Consider the following 26,747-nt stretch of genomic DNA (forward strand, 5'->3'; position numbering starts at 1 on the left):
TCTTCCCATTTTTAATTTTATGATATATTTAGGAATAACCTTAGCTTGGTATTTTTTAAATTCCTAATGGTATACTTATTTATATGGTTTTCACATTTCATCAATAAATATTTTAATTCCTAGTCAATTAATTAAAAAAAATTGTACTTTTTAGAATGTTGATTTGATTATTGACATATTTCCTAATTAAATATTTAAATTATTAGTGAATTTTGTTGAAGATAAAGTCCACCTACTAATTTAGGAAATGGTCCTGAGTTTATAATAAAGGAATAGTCTCTCTGTGTAATATTATGTTAAAGTCATTCTCCACATCTAACAAACTTTTTGACTTCGTTTGGAGTTGATAGAACTGCAGAAGACAGAATGATAGAATAGAGAGGGGCAGGGCGATGAAAGTTTACAAATGCGTAATGGATTTGGAGGTGCTTCAAAAAGGCGAACTCTTGGAACTAATGCTGGAAACCAAGGTCCTCCTAATGGTTGGACTATAACATTCCCCAGCAGCATTGGCTCGTCGAGTTATTATCTCCATATTCTTATACAGGCTCTGCTTCACCAGGCTTCTCATTATCCTCTTCCCTTTCTCAACCTCCTTCTCACTCAATCCTGAGCCTACTGCAACTATCCCACCCCTTTGAGGTCCAGAATGCGGCCCCACTCTCGCCTCCCTCTCATCTTTAAACCATTGCAGCAGTTTCAGAGCTCGCTTTTGAGCTAATGAGCTTCCTAACAGCGCCAATCCCAGCAGCGCAGGGGCGATGCAGGACTCGCCCAATCTCTCCCTTTGCGCCCAGCTTTGATGGCCCAGAATCATTATGATGTCCGCTGAAAGTTCTTGGCATTTGGGTTTCTCTTCCCATGTCAAAATCTCTATCAAAATCCCTGGGATTGTTGAGTTGCTTTCCAGAGCTTGCTTCCCTTTTGAAGTCACTGCCAAGTTTGCTAGCGTCGGTAAGGCTTTCTCGGAAAACTCTCTGACACTGGAGAATCTGAGTAGCGTTGGAACCACACCATTGGAGATTAAGGTCTGTGCATTTTGTAGGACGGTGGAAATGTTGAATAAAGTTACCAAACAAAAAGCTTTGGTTTTGAGGCTGGATTTTGAATTGTTGAGTACGGTTAAGAGATATGAAATAACTGGTTCGGTTGAAGCAAGAAACAACTGGGTGTTTGCTAGACATGAAAGTGACAATAAAAGCTCTGCAAATTCAAAGCTGGATGAATCCATTGTTGCGAACTGGGTGTTCTTCGGTAGCTTCGATAAGATCCCTTCCTCCACCATTACTGTCTTGTTCCTGAAGAATTGCAGAGATTACAATTAATATTTTCTTTTATGTCTAGCAAACACCCAGTTGACCTAGAAAACAAACAAAGCATGGATTATGAATTTTCTTTTCCGAAGAGATATCGGACGAACTTACAGGAGAGTATCGTTAGCAAGCTCAATCAATGCCCTAACTGCCAACTGATCGGAATCCGCCATCGCCACCAAAGCAGGTATAACTCCGAGATCCACCATCAATTTTCTAACCTTGGCGCTCTCTTTAATCAACCTCTCAATCTCCTTCGCCGCTCTCTGTTTTTCCTCCCCGTCGCCGAAGTGGAGGCTCTTCACTGTCCTCTGCAACACGGACGACGCCGGATCATACTGCCGGATATAACTCTCTTCTCTTTCCCGAATTTCTGGCCTCGAAATTTCCGACGGATCAGACGGTGAACGGAATCGCTTACGAGATGATTTGGAGCGAAGGAATTGGCGGACACGAGTGAGGAAGCGAATTTTGATGTACGAATAAGGGAATAGAGAAGGAGGCATGATTTTGATTGGTGATGGAATGAGAGGAAGTGAATTTGGAATCTGATTTTGTTATGGAAATTGGAACAGAGCGCAGATGGAATAATGGTGACACGAGAGTGAACAGCATAAAGAGATGTCACTTCAAATTCCATTCTTCTTCACGAGCCATAGAAGCTGTTCATGTTATTGGCAGGTAATTGTCCTTTGTGAACTGTTCATACTATTGGCTGTCTAGACGTATGGAAACTGGACAGCCTTCGCCTTTTCCTTGGGAGCGTTGTTGTTGTTCTCGGCGAGTATTCTACGGATGAAGCTTTGTCAAGAACTGAACTTATTGCCCGGTGAACCGATGATGTGAGAAGTCGGGAAGCCTCGGAATGCGCAGCCTTCTCTGCTATGGAGCTGGTGAAAAAAAATATGCTCTTTACTCTGTTTCCCAAAGTGGATATCTCTGACTTTACTAACTTCAGGTGAAGGGAATCAAGGGCTTGTTTTAGATCACACAGAAGCTCCGGTTGATATTCGCAACAAATTGTTGCCTTGAAGGTCATATGCCCGTTTGCTCCCACCCCACAAGGTTCGACGTTGACTTCGTCGGTGTCCAATGGAACGAAAACACCATTGCTGGCTTCTGCTGCCTTCTTCTTCAATTCCTTCACTTGTCTGACAACTTCAGCGAGCAGTGTTGCTTTGTCCCTCTGATTCAGCAATTCATGAGTGTGGGAAACCAGTGGATTTCGAATTTGAAAATTCACAAAGAGCTTATAGATTTCTGACTAACCTTAATGGGGCAAGGAACAAGGTCACGCAGAGTCGAGAGATGGGAATTGATTCTCTCTCGCCTCCGCCTCTCCGCCTCGCTGTGATTCTTTAACGCCGCAAGTGCTTTCTCCTCCGACACCCTTTTCTTCGACGGCTGAGTCGAGGCTTTTACGAGCTCTCCCTTCTCACCATTCAACGCGAAAGACTTGGATAACATTGACCCACCACGCACAAATCCAAAACTAAGGTTCTCTAAACTAAACGGGTCGATTGAAGTAGTCGCATCGTATGAGTAAGCCATAGATTGCAAACCCAGAAACCCAAAAAATGAACAATCACTCGGAAATTACTTACGAACCGAAGGTTGAAGACAGTAGTCCAGGAGGTCGATTCGTGGGGGCAAACCAAAAGGAAAGCTTGTGGAGAGTGAAGCTTCGTTGTACACACACTCTGTTGCTCAAAATCTTGCTGAAAACTCTGGTTTTTTTCATACCTTCCATAACGATTCATGCAAATAGACAGTTACAAGCGAGGAATCAAATGGAAAACATCCACATTTTCTTCTTGATCATCTTGAATTCGAGCATTTCGAATGTTTTTCTGGGAATTGGTCGCTCGGAATTCGGAAAGAGCTTGAGAATATAAGAATTCAGATGGGTTTTCAAATCAATTCACGGATGAGATTGAACAAAGATTGATTCGGAGGGATAAAGAAATGGCGATTGTTGTTGGTGCTACAACTTCGACTGAAGCTTATATATAGATGGAGGTTTGTGGAAGTCAATTATAAGATTCCGAGTACTATATAATTGTTCGATATTGTAATTCATTTTATATCCTAAAGTTTAATGTCAGTCAACTAATGGATCTTTATTTTTCAACTTTTACAGAGCTTGTTATCTAAAGTTATATATGATATTAAATACTATGATAATACATTAACCTAATGTTAACATATTTGGACAGTTTCATGAGCAACCTTATGTTAATATATATGAGGTTTTCATTGGAAATAATAAATACATTGTTTTTTTTTTTATTATTATTTATTTATTGTATTAAAATAATCAATAACCCAATATTGTTGGGTGTACACGTGGCGGTGTCGTCAAAGGGGCAATAGTTGTTTTTATTGACTCTTTTATGGGGTTCTTTTTGGTGAGATGGCCTCTGACTTTTTTTTCTTTTTCTTCAAAATTGGCTCTTTAAGTATTTATACATAAAGTTGGTTTTGACAATTAAATTGTTTCAAATTTTAAAATATATATATTAAATTGTTACATATTAAAGTTGATTATTATAAAATTTATTTTTTATTTAATTTATCTCAATGTTTTGATTCAGTCCGCTATTTTCTTATATATTATATAATATATATAGGAACTTCACCAAAATTAGGTGTTTTATTATTTGCTTTATTTTACAATATTATATATGTATTTGAATTTAACTTGTTTGGATGTCCCAAAACAAAAAGATTTTTTTCAGCGGCCTTTGGAGGATTTAATCGCTTAGACTCATTGAAAGGGTAATACATTTTAGTGTCCTGATAAAATAATTTTTAAATACTGTTTCTTTATCTCCCCGCTAATTTATGACCACACATCATATATGTTTATAATTTAATAAATTTTTATTTGAGAGAGTCACTGTTGAAATAATCATAATAAATTATTTATGACATCTCCCATATGACTGTTTTTTTTTTTTAATCTACAAGGGGAAAATGGTAAAAAAATTGAGCTTGAATTTAACCCTAATTCTTCGGTTAATTGTTTTTCTTTTACATTTTTCTCGGATTAAATAAATATGAAGATTGGCAATAAATTTTATATTTTTCTTTTGGTTAAATAGTTAATTACCAATTTAACGTGACATCACATCGATTGAAGATAAGAACGAGTGTCAGCAAGGATACTGGATCTTGAAGGGGTGGATAGTAAGATCCTACGTCGATTGTGAGACCATACATTAGAGAGGGAAATAAAACATTTTCTTTTAAGGAAGCATAAACATTTTAAAAACTTTAGAAAAAGTTGAAAGTCCAAAAAAAACATCTACTAGCAGTAGTTACATTTAGTCTCGAATATTTAATTTCTAAGTATATCCATGCATATCCAAAATGTTAGTGAATTTTTAAAATTTTATTAGATACTTAATTTTGTATTTACTATATATTATTATAAATGCTAATTGAGAGAGGAAGTTTTTAATGAAATTAGAAGATTACATTTTCGAAATTGAAGATTACATTTTTGGGTTTCCATTTTACAAGCCCAATAATGAAATTAGAAGGCCCAATTTGTATAATTTGGGCCCATAAACGCGCAGTTCAGTTTAGAAGACTACAGCCCAAACTGATGGATTGAATTTCTTGCCTCCAATATCGTCTCTCCGATGTCCGGCTCTTGTAAGAATTGCCGCGGCAGGTCCATCTTCCGCGATGATGTTCCCGGCAACCTGATTGTCTCCTCTCCTGCGGTATTGTTCAGGGCACATTCGTCCGCGTTGGAACCTTATATTCGGGCAGCGTTTAAAATTATAAGGCCAAGAAAATCTTTGAGGCTTAAAAAGTTCATGATGATATTACGTTTAGGTTAGGATTTTCTGCTTCCATATCAAACAGTGTTAGGATATTAGTATGGACTTGGTGATTGGTTCACAATACTTGGTGCTCGTGCTTACGTTTCTATGCGTAAGGATAATCGTCCTTTATCAATGTCGGAGGTTGCATCGACCCTCGAATGTGATCTTAATGAACTTGACAGAATGGTTCTCAGAGTCGTCGATATTTTGGATTTGAAGGGGCATGAGTTTCCAGTGTTTGACATTGTGGATTCATTAGGGCGGGCTGCAAGGAACTCACCATCTTCCTCAAAAGTAGAAGCAGATAAACTCGAGAGAAGTGTTAAGCAAGGCATCTTTCTGTTACAGTATGCTATGAAGTGGTTTCTGACGACTGGGCGGCAACCGCTACCGATAGTATAGCAATAGAATATTGCGAAGAGTGCTCATTTTGCGATTCAGTATATGAAGTTGAAATCAATCTCAAATGGCAGTGGTAAGCGGAAGAATTTGGAGAAAGTGAGGATTGATTTGCTGGCCACAGTGAGCGAGTGATTAAGAAAAGAAGTAAGAGTATGAGAGTGAGGTTAATAATTTAGACGATGATTCTCAATATTTTGAGTTACAAGGAAATAGTTGGCGTGGCCTGATGCATCCCTCGTTTGATATTGTTGGCTGATAAAGATTTGGGGCGTTCATCTATGAATGCATTAAGAACTTGAGTTTAAAATTATAGCAATTGCTTGGATTTCTGGCTGGCAAAACAGACGATGAATTGGACTAGAAAGCAACTCCTTGTGTTGTTCTGAAACCATCTAATTGTTTTCTGCCTTGTCTTGTCTTGAGGCTCTCTCAATGACCATGATTCAACTCTCGCAATTTCCGGCAGCTGGAACGATTCTCCTGAAGGTAAATTCCTTTCTTTTCTTTTTGTCAGAACAGCAACTCGATTTAAAGCATTGTTCTTGCAATGAATTTCTTTCACAATTGTAGATAGAATCAATAAAGAAAAGAAAGGATTGAAGGGAAAAAGGATGATATAAAGAAAAAAGATGATAGTTATTTATTTAGGGAGAGATATTGACTGAATGAAACCACAAACTTTCAATTTTTATTTGCAACTTTTTCAAAAAGACGAGGAATCGGCTACCAATTAATAAAAAACACAACAACGCTCTTTTCTTTTACCAAGTCAATTTGGAGAAGGGAGGGAATTAGGATATTACACTAATTTGGTTCAATACACTCCTTGTTCTTAATAATTTAATACCTACAAAAGCAACTTAAAAGAGATTTCCAGTTTACCTTTAGTACACGCCAGAAAGCAACCATTTACCTGATTCTTGTCGTTCAGCACTTTCTTGCACTTTAAGCACAGTCAATCACCACTTGCTTGAATATAAAATATTGTTTAGTGCATCCATATCTACTATCCACGTATACATGTCGAAATATGTATCCATACAAAAGAGGGACTTGACTTTCTTTTTTCTTTCATTTCCCATAACAAAGAGACTGATGCTTGTACGAAATGCCGTGGAAATGTAATACACAATTTACATATGAGGCTATGATAGAAGACTTTAGTTTCTTTTAATTAAAAAAAAAAATATAAGAATGGCATTGAAGAAGATGTGGTGACGACACTAGCTTTATAATTAATTGGTCATTGTGACAATCCTAAGTATGTCGTGAAATTAGATTTAAAACTTCTCTAGCGATTAGCGAAGACTTGTGAATTACGAAGTCTTTGACAAATGATTTTCTTATGCATTTGCAGGTGTTGACCATGGCAACTGTTTTAAGTAACTGCCTTGTATTTTCTACCAATGTTCCATAGAGACATAAAGAGGGAGGCTTGTTGTAATGCGTATAAATTGACTGTTGCTTCCCTTCAGCTTCCTTGTACACTTGTTCTGTTCGGAGAAAAGCTTCTTCAGGACCCTCTTCAATTGCTATACAGACATGACTGTAAGTCTCTCTCTCTCTTTCGTGGAAGACTTCTTTTGAGTTTATAGCTTTTCATGCAGTTTTGTTTATAACTATGTTGTTAATTTAGTATCTTTCACTTTCTGGTCTATATCTGTCTGCCCTGTGAAGTTTCATTTAAAGTATCACAAGAAGATGTCTGTTTATATTTTGAACGATAAAATATTTGAGGAGACTGATCCAGTGTGACTAATAATTTTGTATCATTAAATATAGTAGAGAAACTGTAAAAGTATTTCAATTTTTATCATATTTTTAAGTTCGGAGTATGTCCGAAGCTTTGGAGTTTGTGTTGGTTTGGTTGTTTTTTTCTTTTACTAGACGAAGAAATCTATTTTTTTAGGCTAAGAAATAATCTTAGGCAGGCCATGTTGTTCACTTTACATTTCCTTTTGGATTCGTGCACGTTTTTGTTTTCTGAAAAAGAGTGCTCCTCTAGTTTGTCTGTTCTCCTTTTGAGTAATTCTTAGTTTATTAAAACACGTTTAAGTTTTGTGGGAAAACCACTCTCCAGCCTTTTCTTGTCAGCATCCTTCAGCACAAAAGTTTCAACTGGAACAAAGCTGTAGCTGTTATTTAGGTTTTTGATACTATGGCATTCAAAATCCTTTTCCTTAAACAAGCCTCACAGTATTCAGTGAGGTTCGTTCTTGTGAGAAAGTAAGAATAGATTAATATAAAAAATTAAAATTAAAAACAATAATATATCAACCAATCACTTTATTAGGAAAAAGCCCCCAAATCCTTTTCTCGTGGTCTATTCAGGGGGGAAGGTATGAACAGAATAATATATTAAAAAAAATGAAAACAAAATAATTATTATAAACTAGACATTTTGTTAGGAAGTTTAAACTATCAAAATTATCCTTAAATTAAAGAGTTGGTTTCAATATGATTCTTTGAAAAGTTTAAGTTTGTTTCGAAACAACTCTTCAAGTTTTTGTCGTTCTGATTCGTGGATCAAAGTTTGTGTCCGAAAATAAATTTGGAGGATAGAGTTAAGAAAAAATCGTAAATGAAAGGACAAGGATAGGAGGCTTGAAATTGAAAGGAGGAAGACAACAAGATATATGGTTAACAACATTTTTATTTTTTTCAATGTGTTTATATTTATTCACATAAAAGATTGAACTTTCTGCCTATGGATCTATGGATCTAATGAAAAATAAATTTACTAAGAATTGTTATGAAACAAACTTCAAACTTCAAGAATTCTTTTAAATTTAGGAGTATAATTGAAACTAACTTCAAAAGAGATATTTTTGAGGATTTAAGCTATTAGGAAAAAGTAGAGGTTACTTTTTGATATTTTATTGGTGTTAAAAATAACCTTTCCTTGTATATGTGTATTTCTCAATATTTTATAATAACTGTTATTCTTGCTTTAAAGAGAGATGTATTGGATTTCTGGTTTCTGTACCAATCAATGATGTGGGTACCTTCTAATTAACAAATTATTTTGGACTCACACATCAGTAGTAACTACAAGTCAATGTTTATCTTTAAGGTCTCATTTTTTTAGTTCTTTTTTTCTAATGCAATTAGTTATATTATATGCAAGTCGATGAAAAATTCTTCGACTTTATTTATTTTTAATTCTCATGAGTTTCCAACAATAATGGATTAGACTAAGTCTTCTACTCGTTATCATTTAGTTCAGATTATTATTTTTAGCATTAAACATTTTTATTTAAGGCCCTATATGCATTATGTTTAAAAAACTAGTTAATTCCTCATTTTATGCATGAAGATGAAACATGATCTATAAGCAGGGACCCATATATCAATGACTTTTCAAACACATCTTGATTCTTACAAAATGATGAACCGGCAAACGTGAAGGGCATTGAAAATGAAACTTTTTTTTTTTTTTAATTAGTGTTCTTTCCCCCCTCTTTTTACTTTATATAAACTATGTGAATGACATGTTTGGATTTTTGTTCTTCAATTTATACCAGGTAACAGAGATGAGAGTTCACATGGACTGTACGGGATGTGAAAAACAAGTGAGAAAAGCTCTGGAAAGTCTACCAGGTAAGCCAAACACATAGAGAAGTTATTTGATTGTACAAAGAATAAATCGTTACGAAAAAGAAAAGGTTTAGAGACCGAATCGCAACTTCACTAATGGTGTAATTCTGAACTATTGCATTGAAAGCATATCAAAATATCAATATCTTGAAACTCTTTGTGGAGAAAGTAGTAAAATTGTTATTTGGTTATGATGATCAGGTGTGGATGATGTGATAATAGATTTAAGCATACAGAAGGTGACTGTGATGGGGTGGGCAAAGCAAAAGAAGATTCTGAAAGCAGCGAGGCGGAATGGGCGGACGGCAGAGCTGTGGCCATACCCTTACAACCCGCAGTACCATGGTTTCATCCACCACTACCAGCATTACCTCAACTCTCCTCAGCATCACCACCAGCCTCAGCCTCAGCCTCAGCCTCAGCCTCAGCCTCAAACTAAGCCAATCATCACCTACAATTCACTGTCTTCTTCTTCCTTTCACAAGCACAATATGAGTCCCATCCATGAGTATAATAGCTACAACTACAGCGGCAGCGATGCTGACGACTACGGCTATCATCAAGAGCCACCCTTTTCAACTATTGATGAAGAAGCTGGTGCCATGTTCAGTGATGAGAATCCGCATTCTTGTGCTATTATGTAATGCAAGTTTGTGTATGTTTTGAATAATGTACTTAATTTTTTTTTTAATTAAGTACCTTGAAAGTTATTTTATTTATAATTTAGCCTCTTTTTTTTTACTTGAATGCATATGTGTACTCACTGTAATATATATATATATATATATATGTGTACAAATATGTGTAAATGAGCAAGAGATGTGTATTTTAATATTCTCCAAGTACTTTATTAATGTTTCTAGATTTATCTCGAACCTAATTAAAAGTATTATTTTTTATTTTTTAAAATGCATTGAAAAATAAATATAACATAAAAATTTAGAAAAAAAGAAAGATGAAGCAAATATTATGAAGGGGAGTAGAAATGGTGAGGTGTACATTGAGACAGCGGCTCGTGAAAAGGACATTGGTTCTGTATTCTCATTGGTCGATTGCTAATAGTATTTTGAATTTTGGAAATTAAATAAAAAAAATATGAGAAGTCTATCTTGAAATTTAATTTCAAATTTATATTGAATACAAAATTAAAAAAAAAAAAAAAAAAAAAAAAAAAAAAAAAAAAAAAGAAGTTAAGAATCGAAATTAATCCGACCATTTTTATGAAGGAGACAAAGAAGAAGGAGGTAAGTTGAAGGGTAGTAGATTTATGTTGTTTCCATTAGAAATGATTTAGAGGTGTGGGGGTTTTTGATCATAGCCAATGCAGGTCGAGGTCCGCCCAAGAACAGCGACTGATTCAGCACAGATTTTTTCACGGCTTTCTCTCTCCGCCTATGGCCGTATGGGCTCTTGCCTTCATCATCGAAGAGGATAAGGAACGTTATGGCTTCTTCTTGACTCCATTCGGACACCTCTCCTTCTGTCTCCTAACCCTCTCTCTCTTTCTCGTATAATAAATATATGGCATTGGCGCCTTTCATTCACGCGCGCTGTTGCTGCTTCAACCCCTTTTTTGGCACTCAAAGAACCAATTCTTCTCATGGACCTGTAGGGACGTCGTCGATTTCTTCTTCCTCTTCCGCCGCCTCCTCCTCCTCCTCCTCCTCCACTCCCTTCACTGGTACTTCTGCCCTTCTCCTTCTTCGCCATTTTTCTTTTGATTCATGAGTTTGTGAAGGGAACAAGGGAATTGGGTTTTGTTCTGTTTTTGTTTTTGTTTTTTCTTCACGATGTTTTCCAATCGTGAAGATGACAGCAATCTGAATGGGTTTTCTGGTTTTGCCTAGATATCGATTTGTCCAAATTTCATATACCCTATAAATTCGCCAACTCTTCGATCTGGACTATCACTCTTCTGTACCTAATCATGGATTCTGGTTACGAAACTATACTTTCTAAAGATAAAGTAAAATAGGATTGTCGATGGGAAGAAGATAATGCAAACCTGGTGGATGAGGAGAAATGCCTCTTTCCTTCCATGGGAACGTATGTGTTTGTATGATGATCTATGAAATTAGATATGCAATCAATAGATAAGCTCATGTTTTGTAGTTTCTCCGTACATTTCGTATTCATCGATGAGAAAATGAAGGTTTTATTTCTGTCAAGAATATAAATGCAGTGCTGTGACTTCGATAGTCATATAGACTTATTTCTACTTGCTAAATAGTTCCTTAGAAACTGTTCATCCAAGGCTACACCACATTTGAAACTTCCTTTTGAGGAAGGCACTGCTAGAATTTTGATTACAGGTTCAGAACCAATAATATTGCTTATTCGGTTATTCCTGCTTCCATTGAGCTCGAAGTCTGTAATCTACAGCAGTTTGAATTTGTCTGAACTTTATAACTATTAGTTTTGGATGCTGGATTTCCATTTTTCTTTTGGTTTGAGCTGGTTACATACTTTTCCCTTTTACATCTCATTGATGGACATCAGCAAATCTTATGAATTTCAGACTCGAATCACAGCTGGAGATTACCTGACCTTGGACCTCAAGCCATGAGTACTTTAACCCAGGGAACATTGTCATCATCAAGTAGCATAGGGAATGGGAAAAACAAGCCTGATCATCTTCTTGTTCTTGTTCATGGCATCATGGCTAGGTATCCATTGATTAAACATTATGATCGCTAGTTATAAAACAAGATTAAAAGGGAATCATATTTCTTATTTTCTATCAAGATTTGTATAGCTATCAGCTAGAAGCTTCCCCCACCCCCGTTTTGATTAATGCATTTCTTATGCAGCCCAAGTGATTGGAATTACTTCGAAGCAGAATTAAAAAGGCGTCTTGGAAGGAACTTTTTAATATATGGTAAGTTCTTTTTTCTACTGGTGGATGTCACCATCCAATGTATTATAAGCATGTACGTGTTATAATGTTTTCAAAATTCAGGTGCATCAACATGAGCGTTTAATTTATGACTTCGGAATTGTTGTTAGCAAGTAATAGATGGATGTGGATTTCCTCGAGATGTTAGGAAAGCTCAGAATTTTGGGAATTATCGTTACTGTTCTTTAAAACTTTATTATTCCCAAAAATCTGATGTGTGTATAATGAATTAGGCTTCTAAATAGGCACATCAATAAGTAACCAGTTAGTGAACAGTTGATGCTTATCTTATATTTCAGTTACCTTCATTTATCTGCAGCAAGTTCGTCAAATACTTTTACTAAAACTTTCACTGGAATTGATGGGGCGGGCAAACGATTAGCTGATGAGGTAGGCTGTAATCCATTCCGATATGTATTTCTTGAAACAGTTTCTAGCTCATTGAAAGGTACATGTAATTTCATTAATACTCAACAATGATCTGTATGGCAATCAGGTCTTGCAAGTGGTACAACAAACAGAGAGCTTAAAAAGGATTTCTTTTTTGGCTCATTCACTTGGTGGTTTGTTTGCGAGATATGCTATTGCTGTACTCTACAATAACTCAGATTCATTGTCTAGTAGCATACCAAACGATCCTTGCAGTTCTTCAAAAAAAGGTGTGGTTGCAGGACTAGAGCCAATCAGTTTCATCACCTTGGCAACTCCTCACTTGGGAGTGAGAGGTAAAAAGCAGGTTGGTTTTTTGGAGTATTATTGGTTATCATCAGAGACCCTTAACAATTGTAGTTTGATTTATAATTCTGTACTTGACTGGCACTAAGTTAATATTTTCTTTTCTTAGCTTCCTTTTCTTCTGGGAGTTCCCTTCCTAGAGAAACTGGCTCCACCAATAGCCCCTATCGTTGTAGGCCGAACGGGTAGTCAGCTATTCCTTACCGATGGAAAACCTGATAAACCACCTCTTCTATTAAGAATGGCATCCGCTAGTGAAAAAGAGAAATTCATGTAAGTTAGACTCTTTGTACAGTTTGTGGAGGCCCCTTGTTTGCGCCCTGTTTTTTGTTGGGCGATGTCACAAAATGGTCACTCTGTTGTTTTTTTCCCCTTTGCAGATCTGCGCTTGGTGCTTTTCGATCCCGCGTTCTTTATGCCAATGTAGCTTATGATCGTATCCACTGCATGCCTTATACCTTGTTCTTTTTACTGTTATTTTGTTGAACCTTTCTTATATGGCTCATTAACCATGATCTCTTTTAAACACTGAATAGATATGGTTGGTTGGCGCACTTCATCTATAAGGAGAGAAAACGAACTTATCAAGGTGATGAGCCACTTGATTTTCGTATGTTTCCATTTTATCATCATTGAAAACATTTCTAATCATAAGAACATAGAGAGATGAGAAATCTTGAAGGAGATTGGGTTGAGAATAGATATTATTGAGTCGTTGACACTAGGGAATTCCTTCTTGAATGTTTGTGTGTGTGTGTGTGTATGTATGCACATGATCTAGTTAGGAGCAATGTACATTATCATTCTGACATCTTCTAAAATTCTTGGAAGCCCCCTCGCCGATCATTGGATGGTTACAAGCATGTTGTAGACGTAGAATACTGTCCTCCTGTTTCCTCCGCTGGTCCCCATTTCCCCCCTGAAGCAGCTCAAGCAAAGGAGGCAGCCCAAAAATCACCAACCACACACAACACGGTGGATTATCATGAAATCATGGAAGGTATGAAACCCCAACTCCAGTAGGAGTTTAAACATGGTGATTATTTAGATGATTGTTTCCTTGCTCAATGTCACATTTTCTTTCCAGAGGAGATGATTCGTGGCTTGCAGCAGTTGGGATGGATAAAAGTTGATGTCAGCTTTCATTCCTCATTCTGGCCATTCTTTGCACATAACAACATCCACGTTCGTCTCTGATCGCTCTATTTCAAGCTGTTTCTTCTGCTTCTGTTTCTTATATGAAATGTATAATGAATTCAGGTGAAAAACGAATGGCTTTACAATGCTGGTGCTGGCGTGGTGGCTCATGTTGCAGACACCCTCAAGCAACAAGAACCGTCTTCAATTGCCCCGGTGGCTAGCTTATAGCAGTAAGCCTTATCTCTATGCAGTAGAATTTAACCACGCTGAAGAATCAGCCGGTTGCAAATATGAGAGAATATCACAGATTATTTGTATTGTCATAGTTAAATATATTATAGATTGGATGTAAGCTTGTCACATGTAAAAAGCTTAATCAAGGAGAAATTAAGTCTAATTAATTATACATTTACTACAATAATGATGCTGAATAAAAAGCGACATTGATGAACCAAGTAGATGATTAGCTATGAAGTAGGAGTTGTTATGGTCGTGTTTCTTGATAATTGGTCTATTCATTGTAGCGACGAAGAATTTGTTGTTCTTCCAAGTTGTTTTGACTTCTAATAATTGAAAATATTAAATAGGATTAGGCAGCTATCTCAATTCTCTTGCACGTCAGTCAATTGGTTGAAGTATTCACGCATAGGTCAAGAAGTAATCACCAGGCTACCAGGATGTTTCTTTTTAAATTTTAATGTACATATACACATATATATATAAAGTAATATTCAAGGCAATGTCCATTCTAAGAGATGAATGTTTATCTTGAATTTAAAAATTATTTTGATTTTCGAGGGTGGAAGAGATCATTGTGGGTAGGATTTTTTTTTTTCTTTTTTTGATATCTTTGCAAACATAGTTTTTTTTGTATTAATTAAAAAGTGTTCGATAGGTTATCCTACTTTTTGTAAGAGCCCAAGCTCACTGCAACAGATATGTCTATTGTGGCCTATATCGTTGTCAACCTCACGGTTTTAAAATATCTCTACTAGGAAGAGGTTTCCGCACCCTTATAAGCGCCAGTCTCATGGTTTTAAAACGCATTTGGTAGGGAGAAACGTTGCCCTTTCTAACGCATTTATAAGCGCCAGTCTCATGGTTTCCGTACCCTTCATTCCCCTTTCTAACCGATGTGAGATCTCACAATCTACTTCCCTTATGGATCCAACATTGTCTAGTGCACATCGTTTAGTGCATAGCTTTGATATCATTTGTAAACGACCTAAGTCCACCGCTATCAAATACTGTCCACTTTGATCCATTACATATTGTTGTTAGTCTCACGATTTTAAAACATGTCTACTAGAAAGAGTTTTTCACATCCTTCTAAAGAATACTTCATTGTTTTTCCAACACTTTTAATATTGCGTCGAATAAATTTCTAAATATTTATACACACGAACGAACTTAAATTGATGCAGACCTCAAACTAGACGCTTGAGTGTGATAGATGGATAAACTGGTTCAAGGTAGAAAGAAAGAAAGAACATAAAAGTAGGGGCAAAAAGAAACACCATTGTTGTCATATGAAACCAAAACAAATTCCCACAAAACATGTTCCCTCACTTCCTATAAGATCCTCTAATAATGTTTGTCAAAAGCCCTCGGAATTAACTAAACCTCTGGATTTGGGGAAAGAAAAAAGGAAAAAGAAATTGTGTGTCTTCTCCCTCTTTACCTCTGGTCATGGTGGAGATCAGTTCTTAGTTAACAAAACCGGGAACCAATACGAATACGAGTTCTTTTAACATGTTTAGCCACTCGAGCTCAATTCCTAAAAAAGTACTCCCCCATTAGACCCCTCCTTATGAGGTATAATTTTTTGGTGTGTATACTCCTATTAAATACTACACCATTCAAGAATACCAATAAGTCTTAAATACCAAACTATAAGTATCACAAACCCCTTAACCTTCCGGTACGCGCAGTGTCAGACATAAGGAGTATGTAGCTTCTTTGGAGCTTTCTTATATGGTCTAAAAACACGAGAATGCGAGACTTAATAAGCTTTTTTCCTCCCTCACCCTGCTAAAATGAGGTCACCCTTAAGGATGTTGCAGTCACCGATGGTAATGCCACTACGCCATCGGTATTGGCACTCAGTGGATGGAGCCTTACATGAAGATTGTGCCTCGGATGATATATGTTAACAACATCCTCACCAAAAACAAAATTAGACACCAAAAGTTGTTTAAACAAAGTCTGTATTATTTGTACAAAACTAACACCAACAAAACACGTTTCTTTTTCCATTTTTTCCCCTCAATCACATCGAAATTCTTAACACAAAAAACAAAAAAAAAGAAACAGGGGAAGAATAATCAACAGATTTGACCGTCTTGGTAACCCCTCCGTCGCTTTACCGGTAAAATTTGCCGGAACCCATCCTGTGCAGCTGCAGCGACGACATGCCACTCCTCAACCATCCCTTCCAACTCAAACGGCTGCACCGCCACGATCCCTGAAGAATCAAAGACGCAATTTTCCGGCAACCCACCAAAGGTCTGGCAAGGGGGTTTGGTTTTTCGGCGGCCGGCTCCAACAGGGACATTACGGAGGGCCCCACCGGCGGTCCAATACCTCTGGCAGCCCTTACAGAAATGGCGTGGTTGATTAACATTGTAATTATTGAAGTAACAAAATTTGGTGTCCATGCTTTTGCATCTCGGACAGGGGATGATCTTGTCAGGCCTTTTTTCTGTCGATTGTTGATCTGAATCGTTGGGCTCTTCTTTAAGTATCCGGTTGTTATGCAACATAATAGTGGCCCCAAACAGCTTAATTCCTCCCTCCTGATCTTCATCGTTCTTCTTTCTCTCTGCCATCATCATAGGAAGAAGAACACACAGAACAGAATCGTTGATTTTGGGATTCAGCTTTTTTTCGAAGAAGGAATTGGAAATATGGGGATTTATATACACAAAGTCAAAACCCAAAAGTGCTTTTTAAGAAAGGCAAAAAAAAAAAAAAAAAAAAAAAAAAAAAAAAAGGAAACTGGAAATTGAAAGAACAAAAGCCGCCAATAAGAGAGGTTGGTGGGATGGAAAAGAAAAGCTGAAGATGAGCTTTTTGTACACATCATTACTTCACTGCATCATTATTATCATCTATTTCATTTTTTTATATAATAATTAAAAAAAAAAAAAGTATACTTTTATTGATTTCTTTTATTTTTTTAATTTTATAGTTTCATCGAGCTAAATAAACCATCACGAGTATTATCCTAATAATAATTGACTTATATTTATTACCTCGTCATCAAAAATTAATTTTTTCTTTTCGATCTTATTTTTTCTAATATTTTTAGATGATTATCAAATTTGTTCAATAACCCGGTTGAAAGTTATATTTACAAATCCGTTACATGTAATAATATTTTACAAATACCCAAATAAAAATAAAAAAAAATTAAGGGATTATTTGATGGTAGTCAAATGAGAGAGAGAGGATTGAAGTGAATATAAAATTCCACCTCTCTCCCTCAACTCTCCAACACAAAAGAAAAAAAAATTAAAAAAAAAAAAGAAAAAGAAATTAATTAATGAATGAATGAAGAAAGTTGAAATAAAATGATTTTGTCGTGTAATATGTGAACTGGATCTCGTGGAAATTGGGATTAAGATTTCCAGAGATTATTAATTATTTATCTTTCTTATAATAATTAATAACATTTTATTTTATTAATAAAATCAACTTGTTTGAAAAGACAATATGAAAGAATAAATAATTATAAAACGAGGGACAGATGCCTTCAAAAGTTTATACATCACTGTTGGTAGCCTTATAGATAGGGTACTTATATTTTTCATTATTCCATACTTTTATTTTTTCCAAACATAAAGCTTAATTAACCCAAAACCTTATTATAAATTTAATATATTCTTTTTATATATATAGATGTATAAGCATTGTAGAATCAGAAATTACGTATGATTTAGTTATAAAGTTCATTACTTTTTAATAAAGGGAAATACTTTAATGGTGGGTCTCTATCCAAATTTTCAATATATATTATAGATTCCAAAACTATATTGGATCTAAAAGAGTTTATTGAATAAACTTAAATTGGGTATTGGGTTTCCTTTTTTGCATTAAAAGTCATACCTTTTGCCTTAGTTTTTAATGCATGCATTTGGTGGCTAAACTTTGAAGTTTATTATAATTATTTTTTTTAAAAAAAAAAAGTGTTCAAAACAGCTTTTCATAAATGGATTACAAAAGGAAAAAACGAAAATTGAAAATTGGGGATTTTCTTTAATAAAGTAATCTTTTATATATAATATATATACTTAATATGAAAGTAACCCTCTTTTCTCAAACACCTTTTTCCCACTAATATAATGTAGGGACAAAACCCCCCCTTTTTTTTTCTTTTTAAAATTTTAAAATTAGAGATTTAATGATAGTGTATGATACGATATCGCTTGTGGGTGTCAATTTTATTTTGATATACGATCGTTTTGAAACGAGAGAAAAAATGAGATGGAATAGGAAAATTGAATAATAAAATGATGCTTAGGTTTTTGATTGACCCCAACTTCGCTTATTTTAAGCAACAAAACTAAGTCTTTCTTTGGTTAAATATTCTTTAATTCATAGCTTATTCCAATCAGTGCTGCAAGTTGGGAGGTTTGGCTCTCAATCTAAATATAAAACTCCATAATAATTAAATAAGTAATGAATTAATTAAGTAATTACCTTTTAATTGTGCAACAAAAGTTTATAATAAAACCTATATTTTGATAGAGTTAGCTGTTGGTTTAAGTTCCATGTGGATAATAGCTGGCCTTTCATTACTAAAAAACAATACCCTTTTATTTTATTTTATTTTCTTCAAGAAATTATTGAAAAAGAATTTTTGTAAAGTAAATTTAAGGATCTACAAAATTGAAGATTGTGTGTTATCACATGGATTAGAATGGCAGAAATATAAGTAATAGATCATATCTATGAATGGGATACAGAGTATAATCCAGACTGGCTTAGCTTACACAAATGTTGCTCTTTCTTGGTCAATCAATTGGCCAATCCACGCAATCAAATTCTGTATATTTTTTGTTCCTTTTCTGCAGAATTGACCCAAATATTTGTTTGAATGATTCTTTGAAGACTTTGAAAGGAACTTTATATTCTTTAATAGATCACTGGGGAAATTAGCAACCTACATGGAATGCAACTCTTTGTTTATTTGTTTATTTTCGTGTAGATTGATAGAAACGTTTTTGTTTCAGGATCATGAACAGATGAAATCTTGACTGGGAAGATGAAGGGGCAGGCAATCCAATTTACAAGCATTTTCAGGCTTTTTGTGTGCGCTGGCTGTATTGCTGCTTGTTGCGAGTATGTTCAAACATAGGTTTTCCAACGCCTAAAATTTGGTTTCATATCTACAATTAGGCATCGCTCCATGAATCGTCGTCGTCTTCACCATTGTCGCTTCCAACAGCCTGAGAAATTTCTCAATGGTTACCACGAGTCATTTATGTATAATGATATTATAGTGCAGATTGTAGGAAAACAAAAACAGTGAAGAACCTGGCGGATTGAGTTGGCTTTCTCCAAAATTGCTGTGACTTTGATGTGGGTAGCAGGTCCAGTTTGAGTACTGGGCTTCTCAATCACTGTGCGCCGTAGGTTGAATGACTGGGGATAACATGGTTGGTTAATAACAAGAACTATGTTAGTTCTAACTCATTTCATCAAAGGAAACCATGATATGTACTTTAAAAATTTATGGTGTTTAACCATGAACATGATAGCCTACATTGCATTAGGGTAATTCAATATCCAGCCAAACCAAATCAACAAGGGGAAACTAATTTTCAACAAAAACGCAAGGAAGGTGCTTACTTTTGCTCTAATTTGTTGCAGGAAATCTTCCCTAGAATCCATCACTTTGTCATTTCCAATGTGGTTTAGTTCTTTCTGACCATCCACTATCACTTGTTTTGGCTTCTACATTCAATAATCAACGCATAAGCAATTATGGCTTCCCACATCTTAAATCATTTTCGCTGGCTTTTTGTTTGTTGTCAAAAAAAGCCAATGTAAAGTACGATTTACCTTGCCATTTGACTTGTTTGCATTGGGCGCTTGCTGCGAGCAGACTGGTTCCACTTGTTTTGAATGAGCAGATAGATCCTTCTGGCCATCGGACACATCTAAGGATGTTTTTGAAACGCACCATTGTGCAGGAGGAAGAGGTGGCGGAGCTGGAGTAGGGCTATCTGAACATTGCGACCTAATTCTTCCACTTATTACAGGGTTCGCAATGTCAAAACATGGAAGATCAAGAGATGGACCAGAAAGAGATTCATCCATGCCCTTTTTAACGTTCAAATTTTCACTTTCATCGGCCATAGTGATGCCGCTTTTTGTGATTCCCTGAAGCTCAAATGATGTAGACAAAGACTCCGTCTGTGGCATGTGGTGCACATCATACAAGTTCTTGCCTGTGGTTTCTGGAGTGTCATCAGACTCCCACAGGTCAGAATTTGACTTAGAGTGATTACTAAGACAATCATCAGACATACATGGAGATGATCTGCAGAATGTATCATCATCAGACTCAGAGCCAATCTCATGCACAGAAATAGACTCCTCTGGGGCCAACTGAAAGGATGGAAATATGTCCTTATTGCTTCCGCGACCATCACTGCCATCAGGAAATCTCAGTTTCAATTTTGAAGTTTCAAAACCACAGACAGGATGGAAAGAGATCTTCATGTGATCAAGCGGGGGAGAAGGACATGAATCCGACGAAGAATCACTGGCTAATTGCTCTGTGGAAGTCCTTTCATACATTGTTTCAAAAACAGTATCTTGGGAGCCATTTCTCTTCCCTGCACCATTTGTATTCATACATGTAGCCTCAAATCTTTCATCATGTAGTAGCGTCAGTTTTCTATGAAAGCCATTTACAAGCAATTGATGGCTAAGTCCAGAATTTTGATTGGAGTTTTCATCTTTCTCCATAATGGTTTGAGTAGGCATGCCATTGCCATTAGGTACAGCTGGAAGCGCAATTCCAGCTGCTGCTATCACATTTCTTTTTACCACATTATTCATATGAGCATAACTAGGTCCATCGCTTGAACGATCATCACCGTGCAATGAGGACTTATTAGAAGTTGAATCCTTTTCAATATTAATAGCAACCTCTGGAAAATTATCCATTTTTATTTCCTGTGCATGATCAGAAGGGCCACGTTTTTCACCTTTACTTGAGTTCTCACAAGCAGCATTTGGTACGGCCCAAGAAGGAGGCTTTGATGGCTGAAGTCCTAGCAAGCCACCATTAGTCCAGAACTTATCTGAAAGATTGCTGGAGAAAGAAACCTTTTCAGATTCATGTATTCTGTTCAATAATTTAATTCCAGATTGATCCTCTAAACTAGAATTGGAGCCTGGAGGGAAGGAATCAGTGATATCAGATTCCGTAGTGGAACTTTCTTTGCCATGCGGGTCGGTTACTAGGGGACGGTCAGGACTAGAAACCTTCATGGTGTTTTCAAGCCTTTGCTCATGGTAAAAACCATCTGAAGAAACAAGAGGCTCACTGCTCTGGTTAAGAATTGGAATATCAGGACCTAAACTAGATTCAAGGAGGTCATGCATTGGATCTACTACTTCACACTTTATATTGGATGTGCATGGCTCTACTTCTCGTTTAGTCTGGCAATCAATGTCAGTTTCAGATTCTGACTCAATTGTGTTGAGTGCATCCATATAATTGTCCGTTTCACTTCCAATTTCATCAAACACACTCCTGTCGTAAATTGATTCTAAAGGGTGACCAATATCAGGGTGACCAATATTAGCTAGCGTGCTCGTTTGTTCATCATTTATAAGGTAAAGGCCTTCCGTTTCACATGGATCCAGGGAAGATTGAGGTACAGGAACTTTATATTCTTGATCTTTAACTTTATCATGCTGTTGATTCGTCGACTCCACCATCTCCACTTTTTCTCTACCACCCTGTTGACTGCCCGGCTCCACCATTTCTGCCTTTTCTATGCCACCCTGTTGAGTCCTTGGCTGCACAATTTCTGCCATCTCTCTAATATCCTGTTGGGAACTTGGCTGCACAATTTCTGCCATCTCTCTAATATCCCGTTGGGAACTTGGCTGCGCAATTTCTTCAATTTCTCTAACGTCCTTTAGAGTCTCTGGCTGCACAATTTCAGATGTTTCACTAACATCCTGCTGAGTCCTTGGTTGCTCTATTTTTGCCATTTCTCTAACATCCTGTTGAGTCCTTGGCTGCACTATTTCTTCCATATCTCTAACATCCTTTTGAGTCCTTGGCTGCACTATTTCAGCCATTTCTCTAACATCCTGTTGGGACCTTGGGTGCACAAATTCTGCCATGTCTCTAACATCCAGTTCAGTCCTTAGCTGCACTGTTTCTACCATTTCTCTAACATCCTCTAGACCTCTTGACTGCACTATTTCTGTCATTTCTCTAACATCCTGCTGATTCTTGGGCTTCAATATTTCTGCCTTTTCGTCCCATGTGACATGAGAAGAGAAACTCGAATCGATTTGATCCTCTGGTGCATATTGAAATTTATCGTCCATAATCCTACTTTGTTCATCTGGGAGAACTGAATCAGCAGCATCACTATACTGCATCAAACTTGGACTTGAAGATTCCCTAAATTCCTGTTCTTTAGTTTGCAAGGAAGAACCTAATTTCAAAACATTTCCCGCATATCCTGACCCTGTTCCAGAATCAAAAGAATTCAAAGAGTCCCCAGCATCTGATTTCATCATCCGATCAGCTGTAGCAGTTTGAGAAAGAGACGCCCCTTCATTTGAAAAGGCGGTCAACTGCAAGCTGCATAAAAAGTTGTCGGTGATCCATTCAACTAAAGAAGAAACGCTCAAAGCTAATCGTTAGTTAGTATACCTGCTATTAAGATTGGAAATTGATGCACCATGTATCATTTCTCCACTGTGTACCAATGATCTCTTTCTCTGCATTGTTAATTTATTGGTCATAATGACTACTTTATAATAACAAAACTGATGTATTCCACTAACAAACCAAAAAAAAAAACAAAAAAACAAGAAAAGAATGGGCCAAGCTTTGATTTCAAGAATATTAATTAACACAATGACTCCATATTCTTGTTGTTACTGGTGCTTACGGTTAAGTGTAACAACCCAAGCCCACTGCTAGTAGATATTCTCTGCTTTGGCCTCTTACGTATCACCGTCAGCCATACCCGTTTTAAAACTGTTAGGCTGATGACGATAAGTAGGGCCAAAGCAAACAATATCTGCTAGCTCTAGGCTGGTAAATTCAATCATGAATTTAGGCAGTTGAACCTTAAAAGCTAATCATTTATTTCAAAAGGTGCACGTAACACATATAACTCCTAGACTTTCACTGCAAACCTTGATCTTGTGAGCCTTTTTGCCACTCCGAACCTTCTCCAAGCTTATTTTTCCTGAGGTTGATGTTTTCTTGAAGAACGTTGGATCTGAATAACGCTTTAAACAAGATCCAGGACCCCTCGTATCAAATCTGGATGGAGAGAACAGAACTGTAAGGCTTGCCTTTCATTTTCAGCAAGTATATGCACCTTAAACAAAGTTAAAACACTGATCATACTTATCAAGCAAATGAAGTTGTGGAGGATCACGACATTCTTCATAGGCATCCATCATAAATCGTGGCAAATCATGATAGATGAAGTGATTTTGTTCAGTTCGAATACGAGGATGCCACTCAGAACCTGCAAAGTAACTGCTTAACATTATACAAATATGCAAATGTTGCAAAAAATGTTATAGAAAACTATACTTATGTCACTCTAAAGCACATCTACTCAAACCCAGTTTACAATCAGGATGTTGGACCTTTTACTTTGGATAAAATTTAGGTTGTTAATCAGTAACTACATGATGTCATGATTTGGACAAGGCATCAATTTTGATGGATTTAAGCTTAACAAGATAAAACAAACTTCTTGTTTATCATTTTAAACAAATGTGATAACATGATCCTGATAGAACCTAAGTTTTGGCTAAAGCGGCATGCTTAAATATAGGTGCTATAGCAAAACAAAACTGACGATTAACTAAAGCTAAGCTAACTATTGTTCTGAAGTTAAATGTGATCAGCATTGAGTTATTATTAATAGGACCTCCCGCCCTGTTAGTGTATCAAAAAATTGCCTCCTTCAGGTATTCTCTTTGCAGTAATATGGACAACAAATCTTCAGATATAGACACTCATGTATATACGTGTTTAGACCATATAATAATATAAATAAAACTGTAACAGTCCAAGCGTTGCCCACCGCTAGTAGATATTGTCCTCTTTGGACTTTCCCTCAAGGTTTTTAAAACGCGTAGCTAGGAGAGGTTTCCACACCCTTACAAAGAATGTTTTGTTCCCCTCTCCAACCGATATGGGATCTCACAATCCACCCCTTTCGAGGCCCGGCGTCCTCGCTGGCACTCGTTCCCTTCTCCAATTGATGTGGGACCCCCAATCCACCACCTTTGAAGTCCAGCGTCCTTGCTGGCACACCGCCTCATGTCCACCCCCTTCGAGGTTTAGTCTCCTCACTGGCACATCGCCCAGTGTCCGGCTCTGATACCATTTGTAACAGCCCAAGCCCACCGCTAGCAAATATTGTTCTCTTTGAGCTTTCCTTTTGGGGTTCCCCTCAAGGTTTTCAAAATGCGTATACTAGGAGAGGTTTCCACGCCCTTATAAAAAATGTTTGGTTCTTATTTCCAACCAATGTGGAATCTCACACGTACATAGAAGAAAAGTTAGAAATTAGGTAAGATAAATGGCTGTATGGCTGGAGGCTGCCTATAAAAGGTATTCGGTATCTGTGTTGAGGGGGGAATCTAGAACGCTTCCTCTTTTCACTTTTACGAACAAGAAAATAACAAAAGTTGCACACTGTACTGTTCAGACACAATTACAAAGGAAAAGAACAAACAATTGTCTACATAAACAGACAAGGTTATCTCTAATCAAGACCAGAGTAATCACAAATAACAAGTTGATAGCTCCTTATAAACTGAAACAAATTAAGTTTAAGTCAAGTTATATATAATTTAGGTGGCAATTGAGTCATACCAGCTGTGTAAGCAAAATGAATGTGACTTGTTTGAGTTAGTATTGCCTTTTCAAATGAAGGAAGAGCAGCTTCAATCTGTTTGAGGCGAACCATGACTTTGTGACTTCTGGAAGCCGTTGTCATAACCTGTTCTTGCAACCCATGAAAAACCTCCCCCGCAAATCTACAATATACGATGATACCATCCCAGTGAGCTTAAATGTTGTATAAAGTACCCTCTCCGCATAACTAACCCATTATACAGTACGAGACGTAAGAGCTACCTAAAAACAAGAACATCTGGAGGGAAATACCTAATTCGCAACCACCGAGGCAGCAAATATAGTAGATAAACAAGTTAGCAAAGCAAAGAAAAAAACCGTACTCGACAAGGTCACCCAACTGCCTCAAGATCCCGACGAGACCAGCAACAGCTACACCGTCGAGGACGGCTTTCGGATCTTCATTATTGGCCTCCATGTAGAGATGGGGCTTTCCGAGCCCGAACTCGCTCTTGACCTGCACCCTAACCAGTGGCATCTTGCTCTAATTTCACTTGGTTCCTGTGCGCATTTGAGGAAGATGAGGGAAAATGGAGAGAAAAGACAGAGAGAGAGAGAGGAGCGGAGGTTCGTCGGAGATGTTAGAGAGAGAGTTGGTGGTGGGGATGGGAGCAGCTCAACTGCTGCAGCGAGGGAGCTTTTCTGAGTTTTGTAGGACATTTGCCAACTCCAGAATCCATTCTTTTCCATATAATAAAATACAAATTGTTTATTATTTCATAATAAAACCCACAAAAAATCTATTCAGTTTATAAAACTTTAATTTTTAAGAGCCGTTGAAACCCACCGGAGACCGTAAAAACGTGGCTCCCACAACTGTTTTCCACCTTACGGTGTGGGCCCCACTTAGGGATAAATAAGGAAATTTCCTTTCTAATTTTGTTTTTCATATTCTAAATACTGATATTTACTGTTTTTGTTGATTTATATCATATTTAATAGTGCAAATAAATTAAATAGAAGTATAAAAATAAAAATAAAAAAAACATTGGACTATATTTTTATATTTATACTTCTTATTTTACTCAACACCTCTCGTCGTTAGGGAGAGAAAATAATTTTTTAGAACGCGAACATAAAGCCCTCGACCGTACCCTATAGAAAAAGAACAAAAAAAAAAAAACATGTCGAAAGATATTAACCGTAACTCAGTTGTGTTATGGTCCAATTAGGTTTCCAACTAATATATATATATCAATTATGACCAAGACAATTAATGTAAATAGTGAGGAAAAGAAAGGGCCTCTCTTTTGCAGAAGCTAAAAGCCCAACCATAGTGCTACCGGCCCAATAATTTCTGAAATTGGGCCCAAATGTACAGGGGGACAACTCCAATTGACACACCGACTTTACGACTGCAAAATAACAAAAAAATAATCCACAAATTTTAGAAGTGGGGCCTACCGAGGAAGATGCTCTCTTGTACAAAACTATGGGGTGCGAGGGGCCCAATCACCTGCCTTACTACCCATATTTAACAGAGTACTTCAAACAATAATATTGCATCAAAAAAGTGAGCCATTGTTGCAACAATTTTGATTCATGATCTCTTGGCAAAAATTTCCATTTTTCCTTATTTCGTTTCGATATTCGGATCGATTCTATCGTACCCAAATTGTCAAAATTTTAAATTTACAAGAATTGAACCGGATTTAAGTTTATGGATGGTACTAAAA

The 26,747-nt window shown here is 36.6% G+C and overlaps 6 protein-coding genes, 1 long non-coding RNA gene and 1 pseudogene across 12 annotated transcripts; 3 read left to right on the forward strand and 5 right to left on the reverse strand.

Moving 5' to 3' along the window:
• Positions 1–284: 284 nt before the first annotated feature.
• On the reverse strand, positions 285–1,822 carry LOC111782668 (uncharacterized). The gene is made up of 2 exons (XM_023663466.2): positions 1,425–1,822; positions 285–1,298 (listed from the first exon to the last, which is right to left on the reverse strand). The coding sequence occupies exons 1-2, from the start codon at positions 1,817–1,819 to the stop codon at positions 431–433; spliced, it is 1,263 nt and encodes a 420-aa protein (XP_023519234.2). The 5' UTR covers positions 1,820–1,822; the 3' UTR covers positions 285–430.
• Positions 1,823–1,999: 177 nt separating this feature from the next.
• On the reverse strand, positions 2,000–3,499 carry LOC147786377 (putative transcription factor bHLH107). The gene is made up of 2 exons (XM_087120674.1): positions 2,583–3,499; positions 2,000–2,499 (listed from the first exon to the last, which is right to left on the reverse strand). The coding sequence occupies exons 1-2, from the start codon at positions 2,862–2,864 to the stop codon at positions 2,017–2,019; spliced, it is 765 nt and encodes a 254-aa protein (XP_086976800.1). The 5' UTR covers positions 2,865–3,499; the 3' UTR covers positions 2,000–2,016.
• Positions 3,500–4,960: 1,461 nt separating this feature from the next.
• Positions 4,961–5,807, forward strand: LOC147786378 (plant-specific TFIIB-related protein PTF2-like; annotated as a pseudogene).
• A 1,154-nt stretch (positions 5,808–6,961) lies between these two features.
• LOC111782652 (heavy metal-associated isoprenylated plant protein 28) lies at positions 6,962–9,889 on the forward strand. 2 transcript variants are annotated; one of them, XM_087120395.1, is made up of 3 exons: positions 6,962–7,099; positions 9,076–9,151; positions 9,350–9,889. In XM_087120395.1, the coding sequence occupies exons 1-3, from the start codon at positions 7,094–7,096 to the stop codon at positions 9,790–9,792; spliced, it is 525 nt and encodes a 174-aa protein (XP_086976521.1). In that variant the 5' UTR covers positions 6,962–7,093; the 3' UTR covers positions 9,793–9,889. The 2 variants fall into 2 exon arrangements, with proteins under 2 accessions (XP_086976521.1, XP_023519213.2); XM_023663445.2 differs by lacking the exon at positions 6,962–7,099 and having other exon boundaries at positions 7,131–9,151.
• A 517-nt stretch (positions 9,890–10,406) lies between these two features.
• LOC111783483 (Hydrolase-like protein family) lies at positions 10,407–14,370 on the forward strand. Of its 2 annotated transcripts, none has more exons than XM_023664413.2 (11): positions 10,407–10,829; positions 11,667–11,814; positions 11,959–12,026; positions 12,364–12,434; positions 12,541–12,780; positions 12,889–13,052; positions 13,160–13,215; positions 13,316–13,368; positions 13,611–13,779; positions 13,867–13,964; positions 14,040–14,370. In XM_023664413.2, exons 1-11 carry the CDS (start codon positions 10,670–10,672, stop codon positions 14,145–14,147), a joined length of 1,335 nt encoding a protein of 444 aa, XP_023520181.2. In that variant the 5' UTR covers positions 10,407–10,669; the 3' UTR covers positions 14,148–14,370. The 2 variants fall into 2 exon arrangements, with proteins under 2 accessions (XP_023520181.2, XP_086976497.1); XM_087120371.1 differs by having other exon boundaries at positions 10,693–10,829; positions 11,648–11,814.
• On the reverse strand, positions 10,914–11,628 carry LOC147786379 (uncharacterized). The gene is made up of 2 exons (XR_015414608.1): positions 11,154–11,628; positions 10,914–11,069 (listed from the first exon to the last, which is right to left on the reverse strand). It is a non-coding gene; the product is annotated as an uncharacterized LOC147786379 (long non-coding RNA).
• Positions 14,371–16,109: 1,739 nt separating the features above from the next.
• Positions 16,110–16,873, reverse strand: LOC111783292 (cyclic dof factor 4-like). The gene has a single exon (XM_023664214.2). The coding sequence runs from the start codon at positions 16,751–16,753 to the stop codon at positions 16,244–16,246; it is 510 nt and encodes a 169-aa protein (XP_023519982.1). The 5' UTR covers positions 16,754–16,873; the 3' UTR covers positions 16,110–16,243.
• Positions 16,874–18,841: 1,968 nt separating this feature from the next.
• On the reverse strand, positions 18,842–25,760 carry LOC111782960 (protein SCAR3). 4 transcript variants are annotated; one of them, XM_023663822.2, is made up of 9 exons: positions 25,395–25,760; positions 25,030–25,193; positions 23,542–23,665; positions 23,325–23,454; positions 22,834–22,901; positions 19,986–22,761; positions 19,773–19,874; positions 19,458–19,565; positions 18,842–19,369 (listed from the first exon to the last, which is right to left on the reverse strand). In XM_023663822.2, the coding sequence occupies exons 1-9, from the start codon at positions 25,547–25,549 to the stop codon at positions 19,316–19,318; spliced, it is 3,681 nt and encodes a 1,226-aa protein (XP_023519590.2). In that variant the 5' UTR covers positions 25,550–25,760; the 3' UTR covers positions 18,842–19,315. The 4 variants fall into 4 exon arrangements, with proteins under 4 accessions (XP_023519590.2, XP_023519589.2, XP_023519591.2 ...); XM_023663821.2 differs by having other exon boundaries at positions 19,773–19,877; XM_023663823.2 differs by lacking the exon at positions 25,395–25,760 and having other exon boundaries at positions 19,773–19,877; positions 23,542–23,676; positions 25,030–25,170.
• Positions 25,761–26,747: the final 987 nt, after the last annotated feature.

The sequence above is a fragment of the Cucurbita pepo genome, chromosome 20 (assembly GCF_057944985.1).
Source record: "Cucurbita pepo subsp. pepo isolate OVF chromosome 20, ASM5794498v1, whole genome shotgun sequence".
Classification (NCBI taxonomy): Eukaryota; Viridiplantae; Streptophyta; class Magnoliopsida; order Cucurbitales; family Cucurbitaceae; genus Cucurbita; species Cucurbita pepo.

Excerpts from the sequence above, each read along its gene's own strand:
- LOC111782668 (XM_023663466.2), bottom strand. The coding sequence starts at position 1,819 with ATGCCTCCTTCTCTATTCCCTTATTCGTACATCAAAATTCGCTTCCTC. Across the intron at positions 1,299-1,424 it reads CTTGCTAACGATACTCTCCT|GAACAAGACAGTAATGGTGG; the intron begins GTAAGTTCGTCC and ends GCAATTCTTCAG.
- LOC147786377 (XM_087120674.1), bottom strand. The coding sequence starts at position 2,864 with ATGGCTTACTCATACGATGCGACTACTTCAATCGACCCGTTTAGTTTA. Across the intron at positions 2,500-2,582 it reads TTGTTCCTTGCCCCATTAAG|AGGGACAAAGCAACACTGCT; the intron begins GTTAGTCAGAAA and ends TTGCTGAATCAG.
- LOC111782652 (XM_023663445.2), top strand. The coding sequence starts at position 9,043 with ATGTTTGGATTTTTGTTCTTCAATTTATACCAGGTAACAGAGATGAGA. Across the intron at positions 9,152-9,349 it reads AGCTCTGGAAAGTCTACCAG|GTGTGGATGATGTGATAATA; the intron begins GTAAGCCAAACA and ends TATGATGATCAG.
- LOC111783483 (XM_023664413.2), top strand. The coding sequence starts at position 10,670 with ATGGCATTGGCGCCTTTCATTCACGCGCGCTGTTGCTGCTTCAACCCC. Across the intron at positions 10,830-11,666 it reads CTCCTCCACTCCCTTCACTG|ACTCGAATCACAGCTGGAGA; the intron begins GTACTTCTGCCC and ends TATGAATTTCAG. Across the intron at positions 13,053-13,159 it reads AGTGAAAAAGAGAAATTCAT|ATCTGCGCTTGGTGCTTTTC; the intron begins GTAAGTTAGACT and ends TCCCCTTTGCAG.
- LOC111783292 (XM_023664214.2), bottom strand. The coding sequence starts at position 16,753 with ATGATGATGGCAGAGAGAAAGAAGAACGATGAAGATCAGGAGGGAGGA.
- LOC111782960 (XM_023663821.2), bottom strand. The coding sequence starts at position 25,549 with ATGCCACTGGTTAGGGTGCAGGTCAAGAGCGAGTTCGGGCTCGGAAAG. Across the intron at positions 22,902-23,324 it reads AAAAGGCTCACAAGATCAAG|AGAAAGAGATCATTGGTACA; the intron begins GTTTGCAGTGAA and ends TTAACAATGCAG. Across the intron at positions 22,762-22,833 it reads ATTTCCAATCTTAATAGCAG|CTTGCAGTTGACCGCCTTTT; the intron begins GTATACTAACTA and ends CTTTTTATGCAG.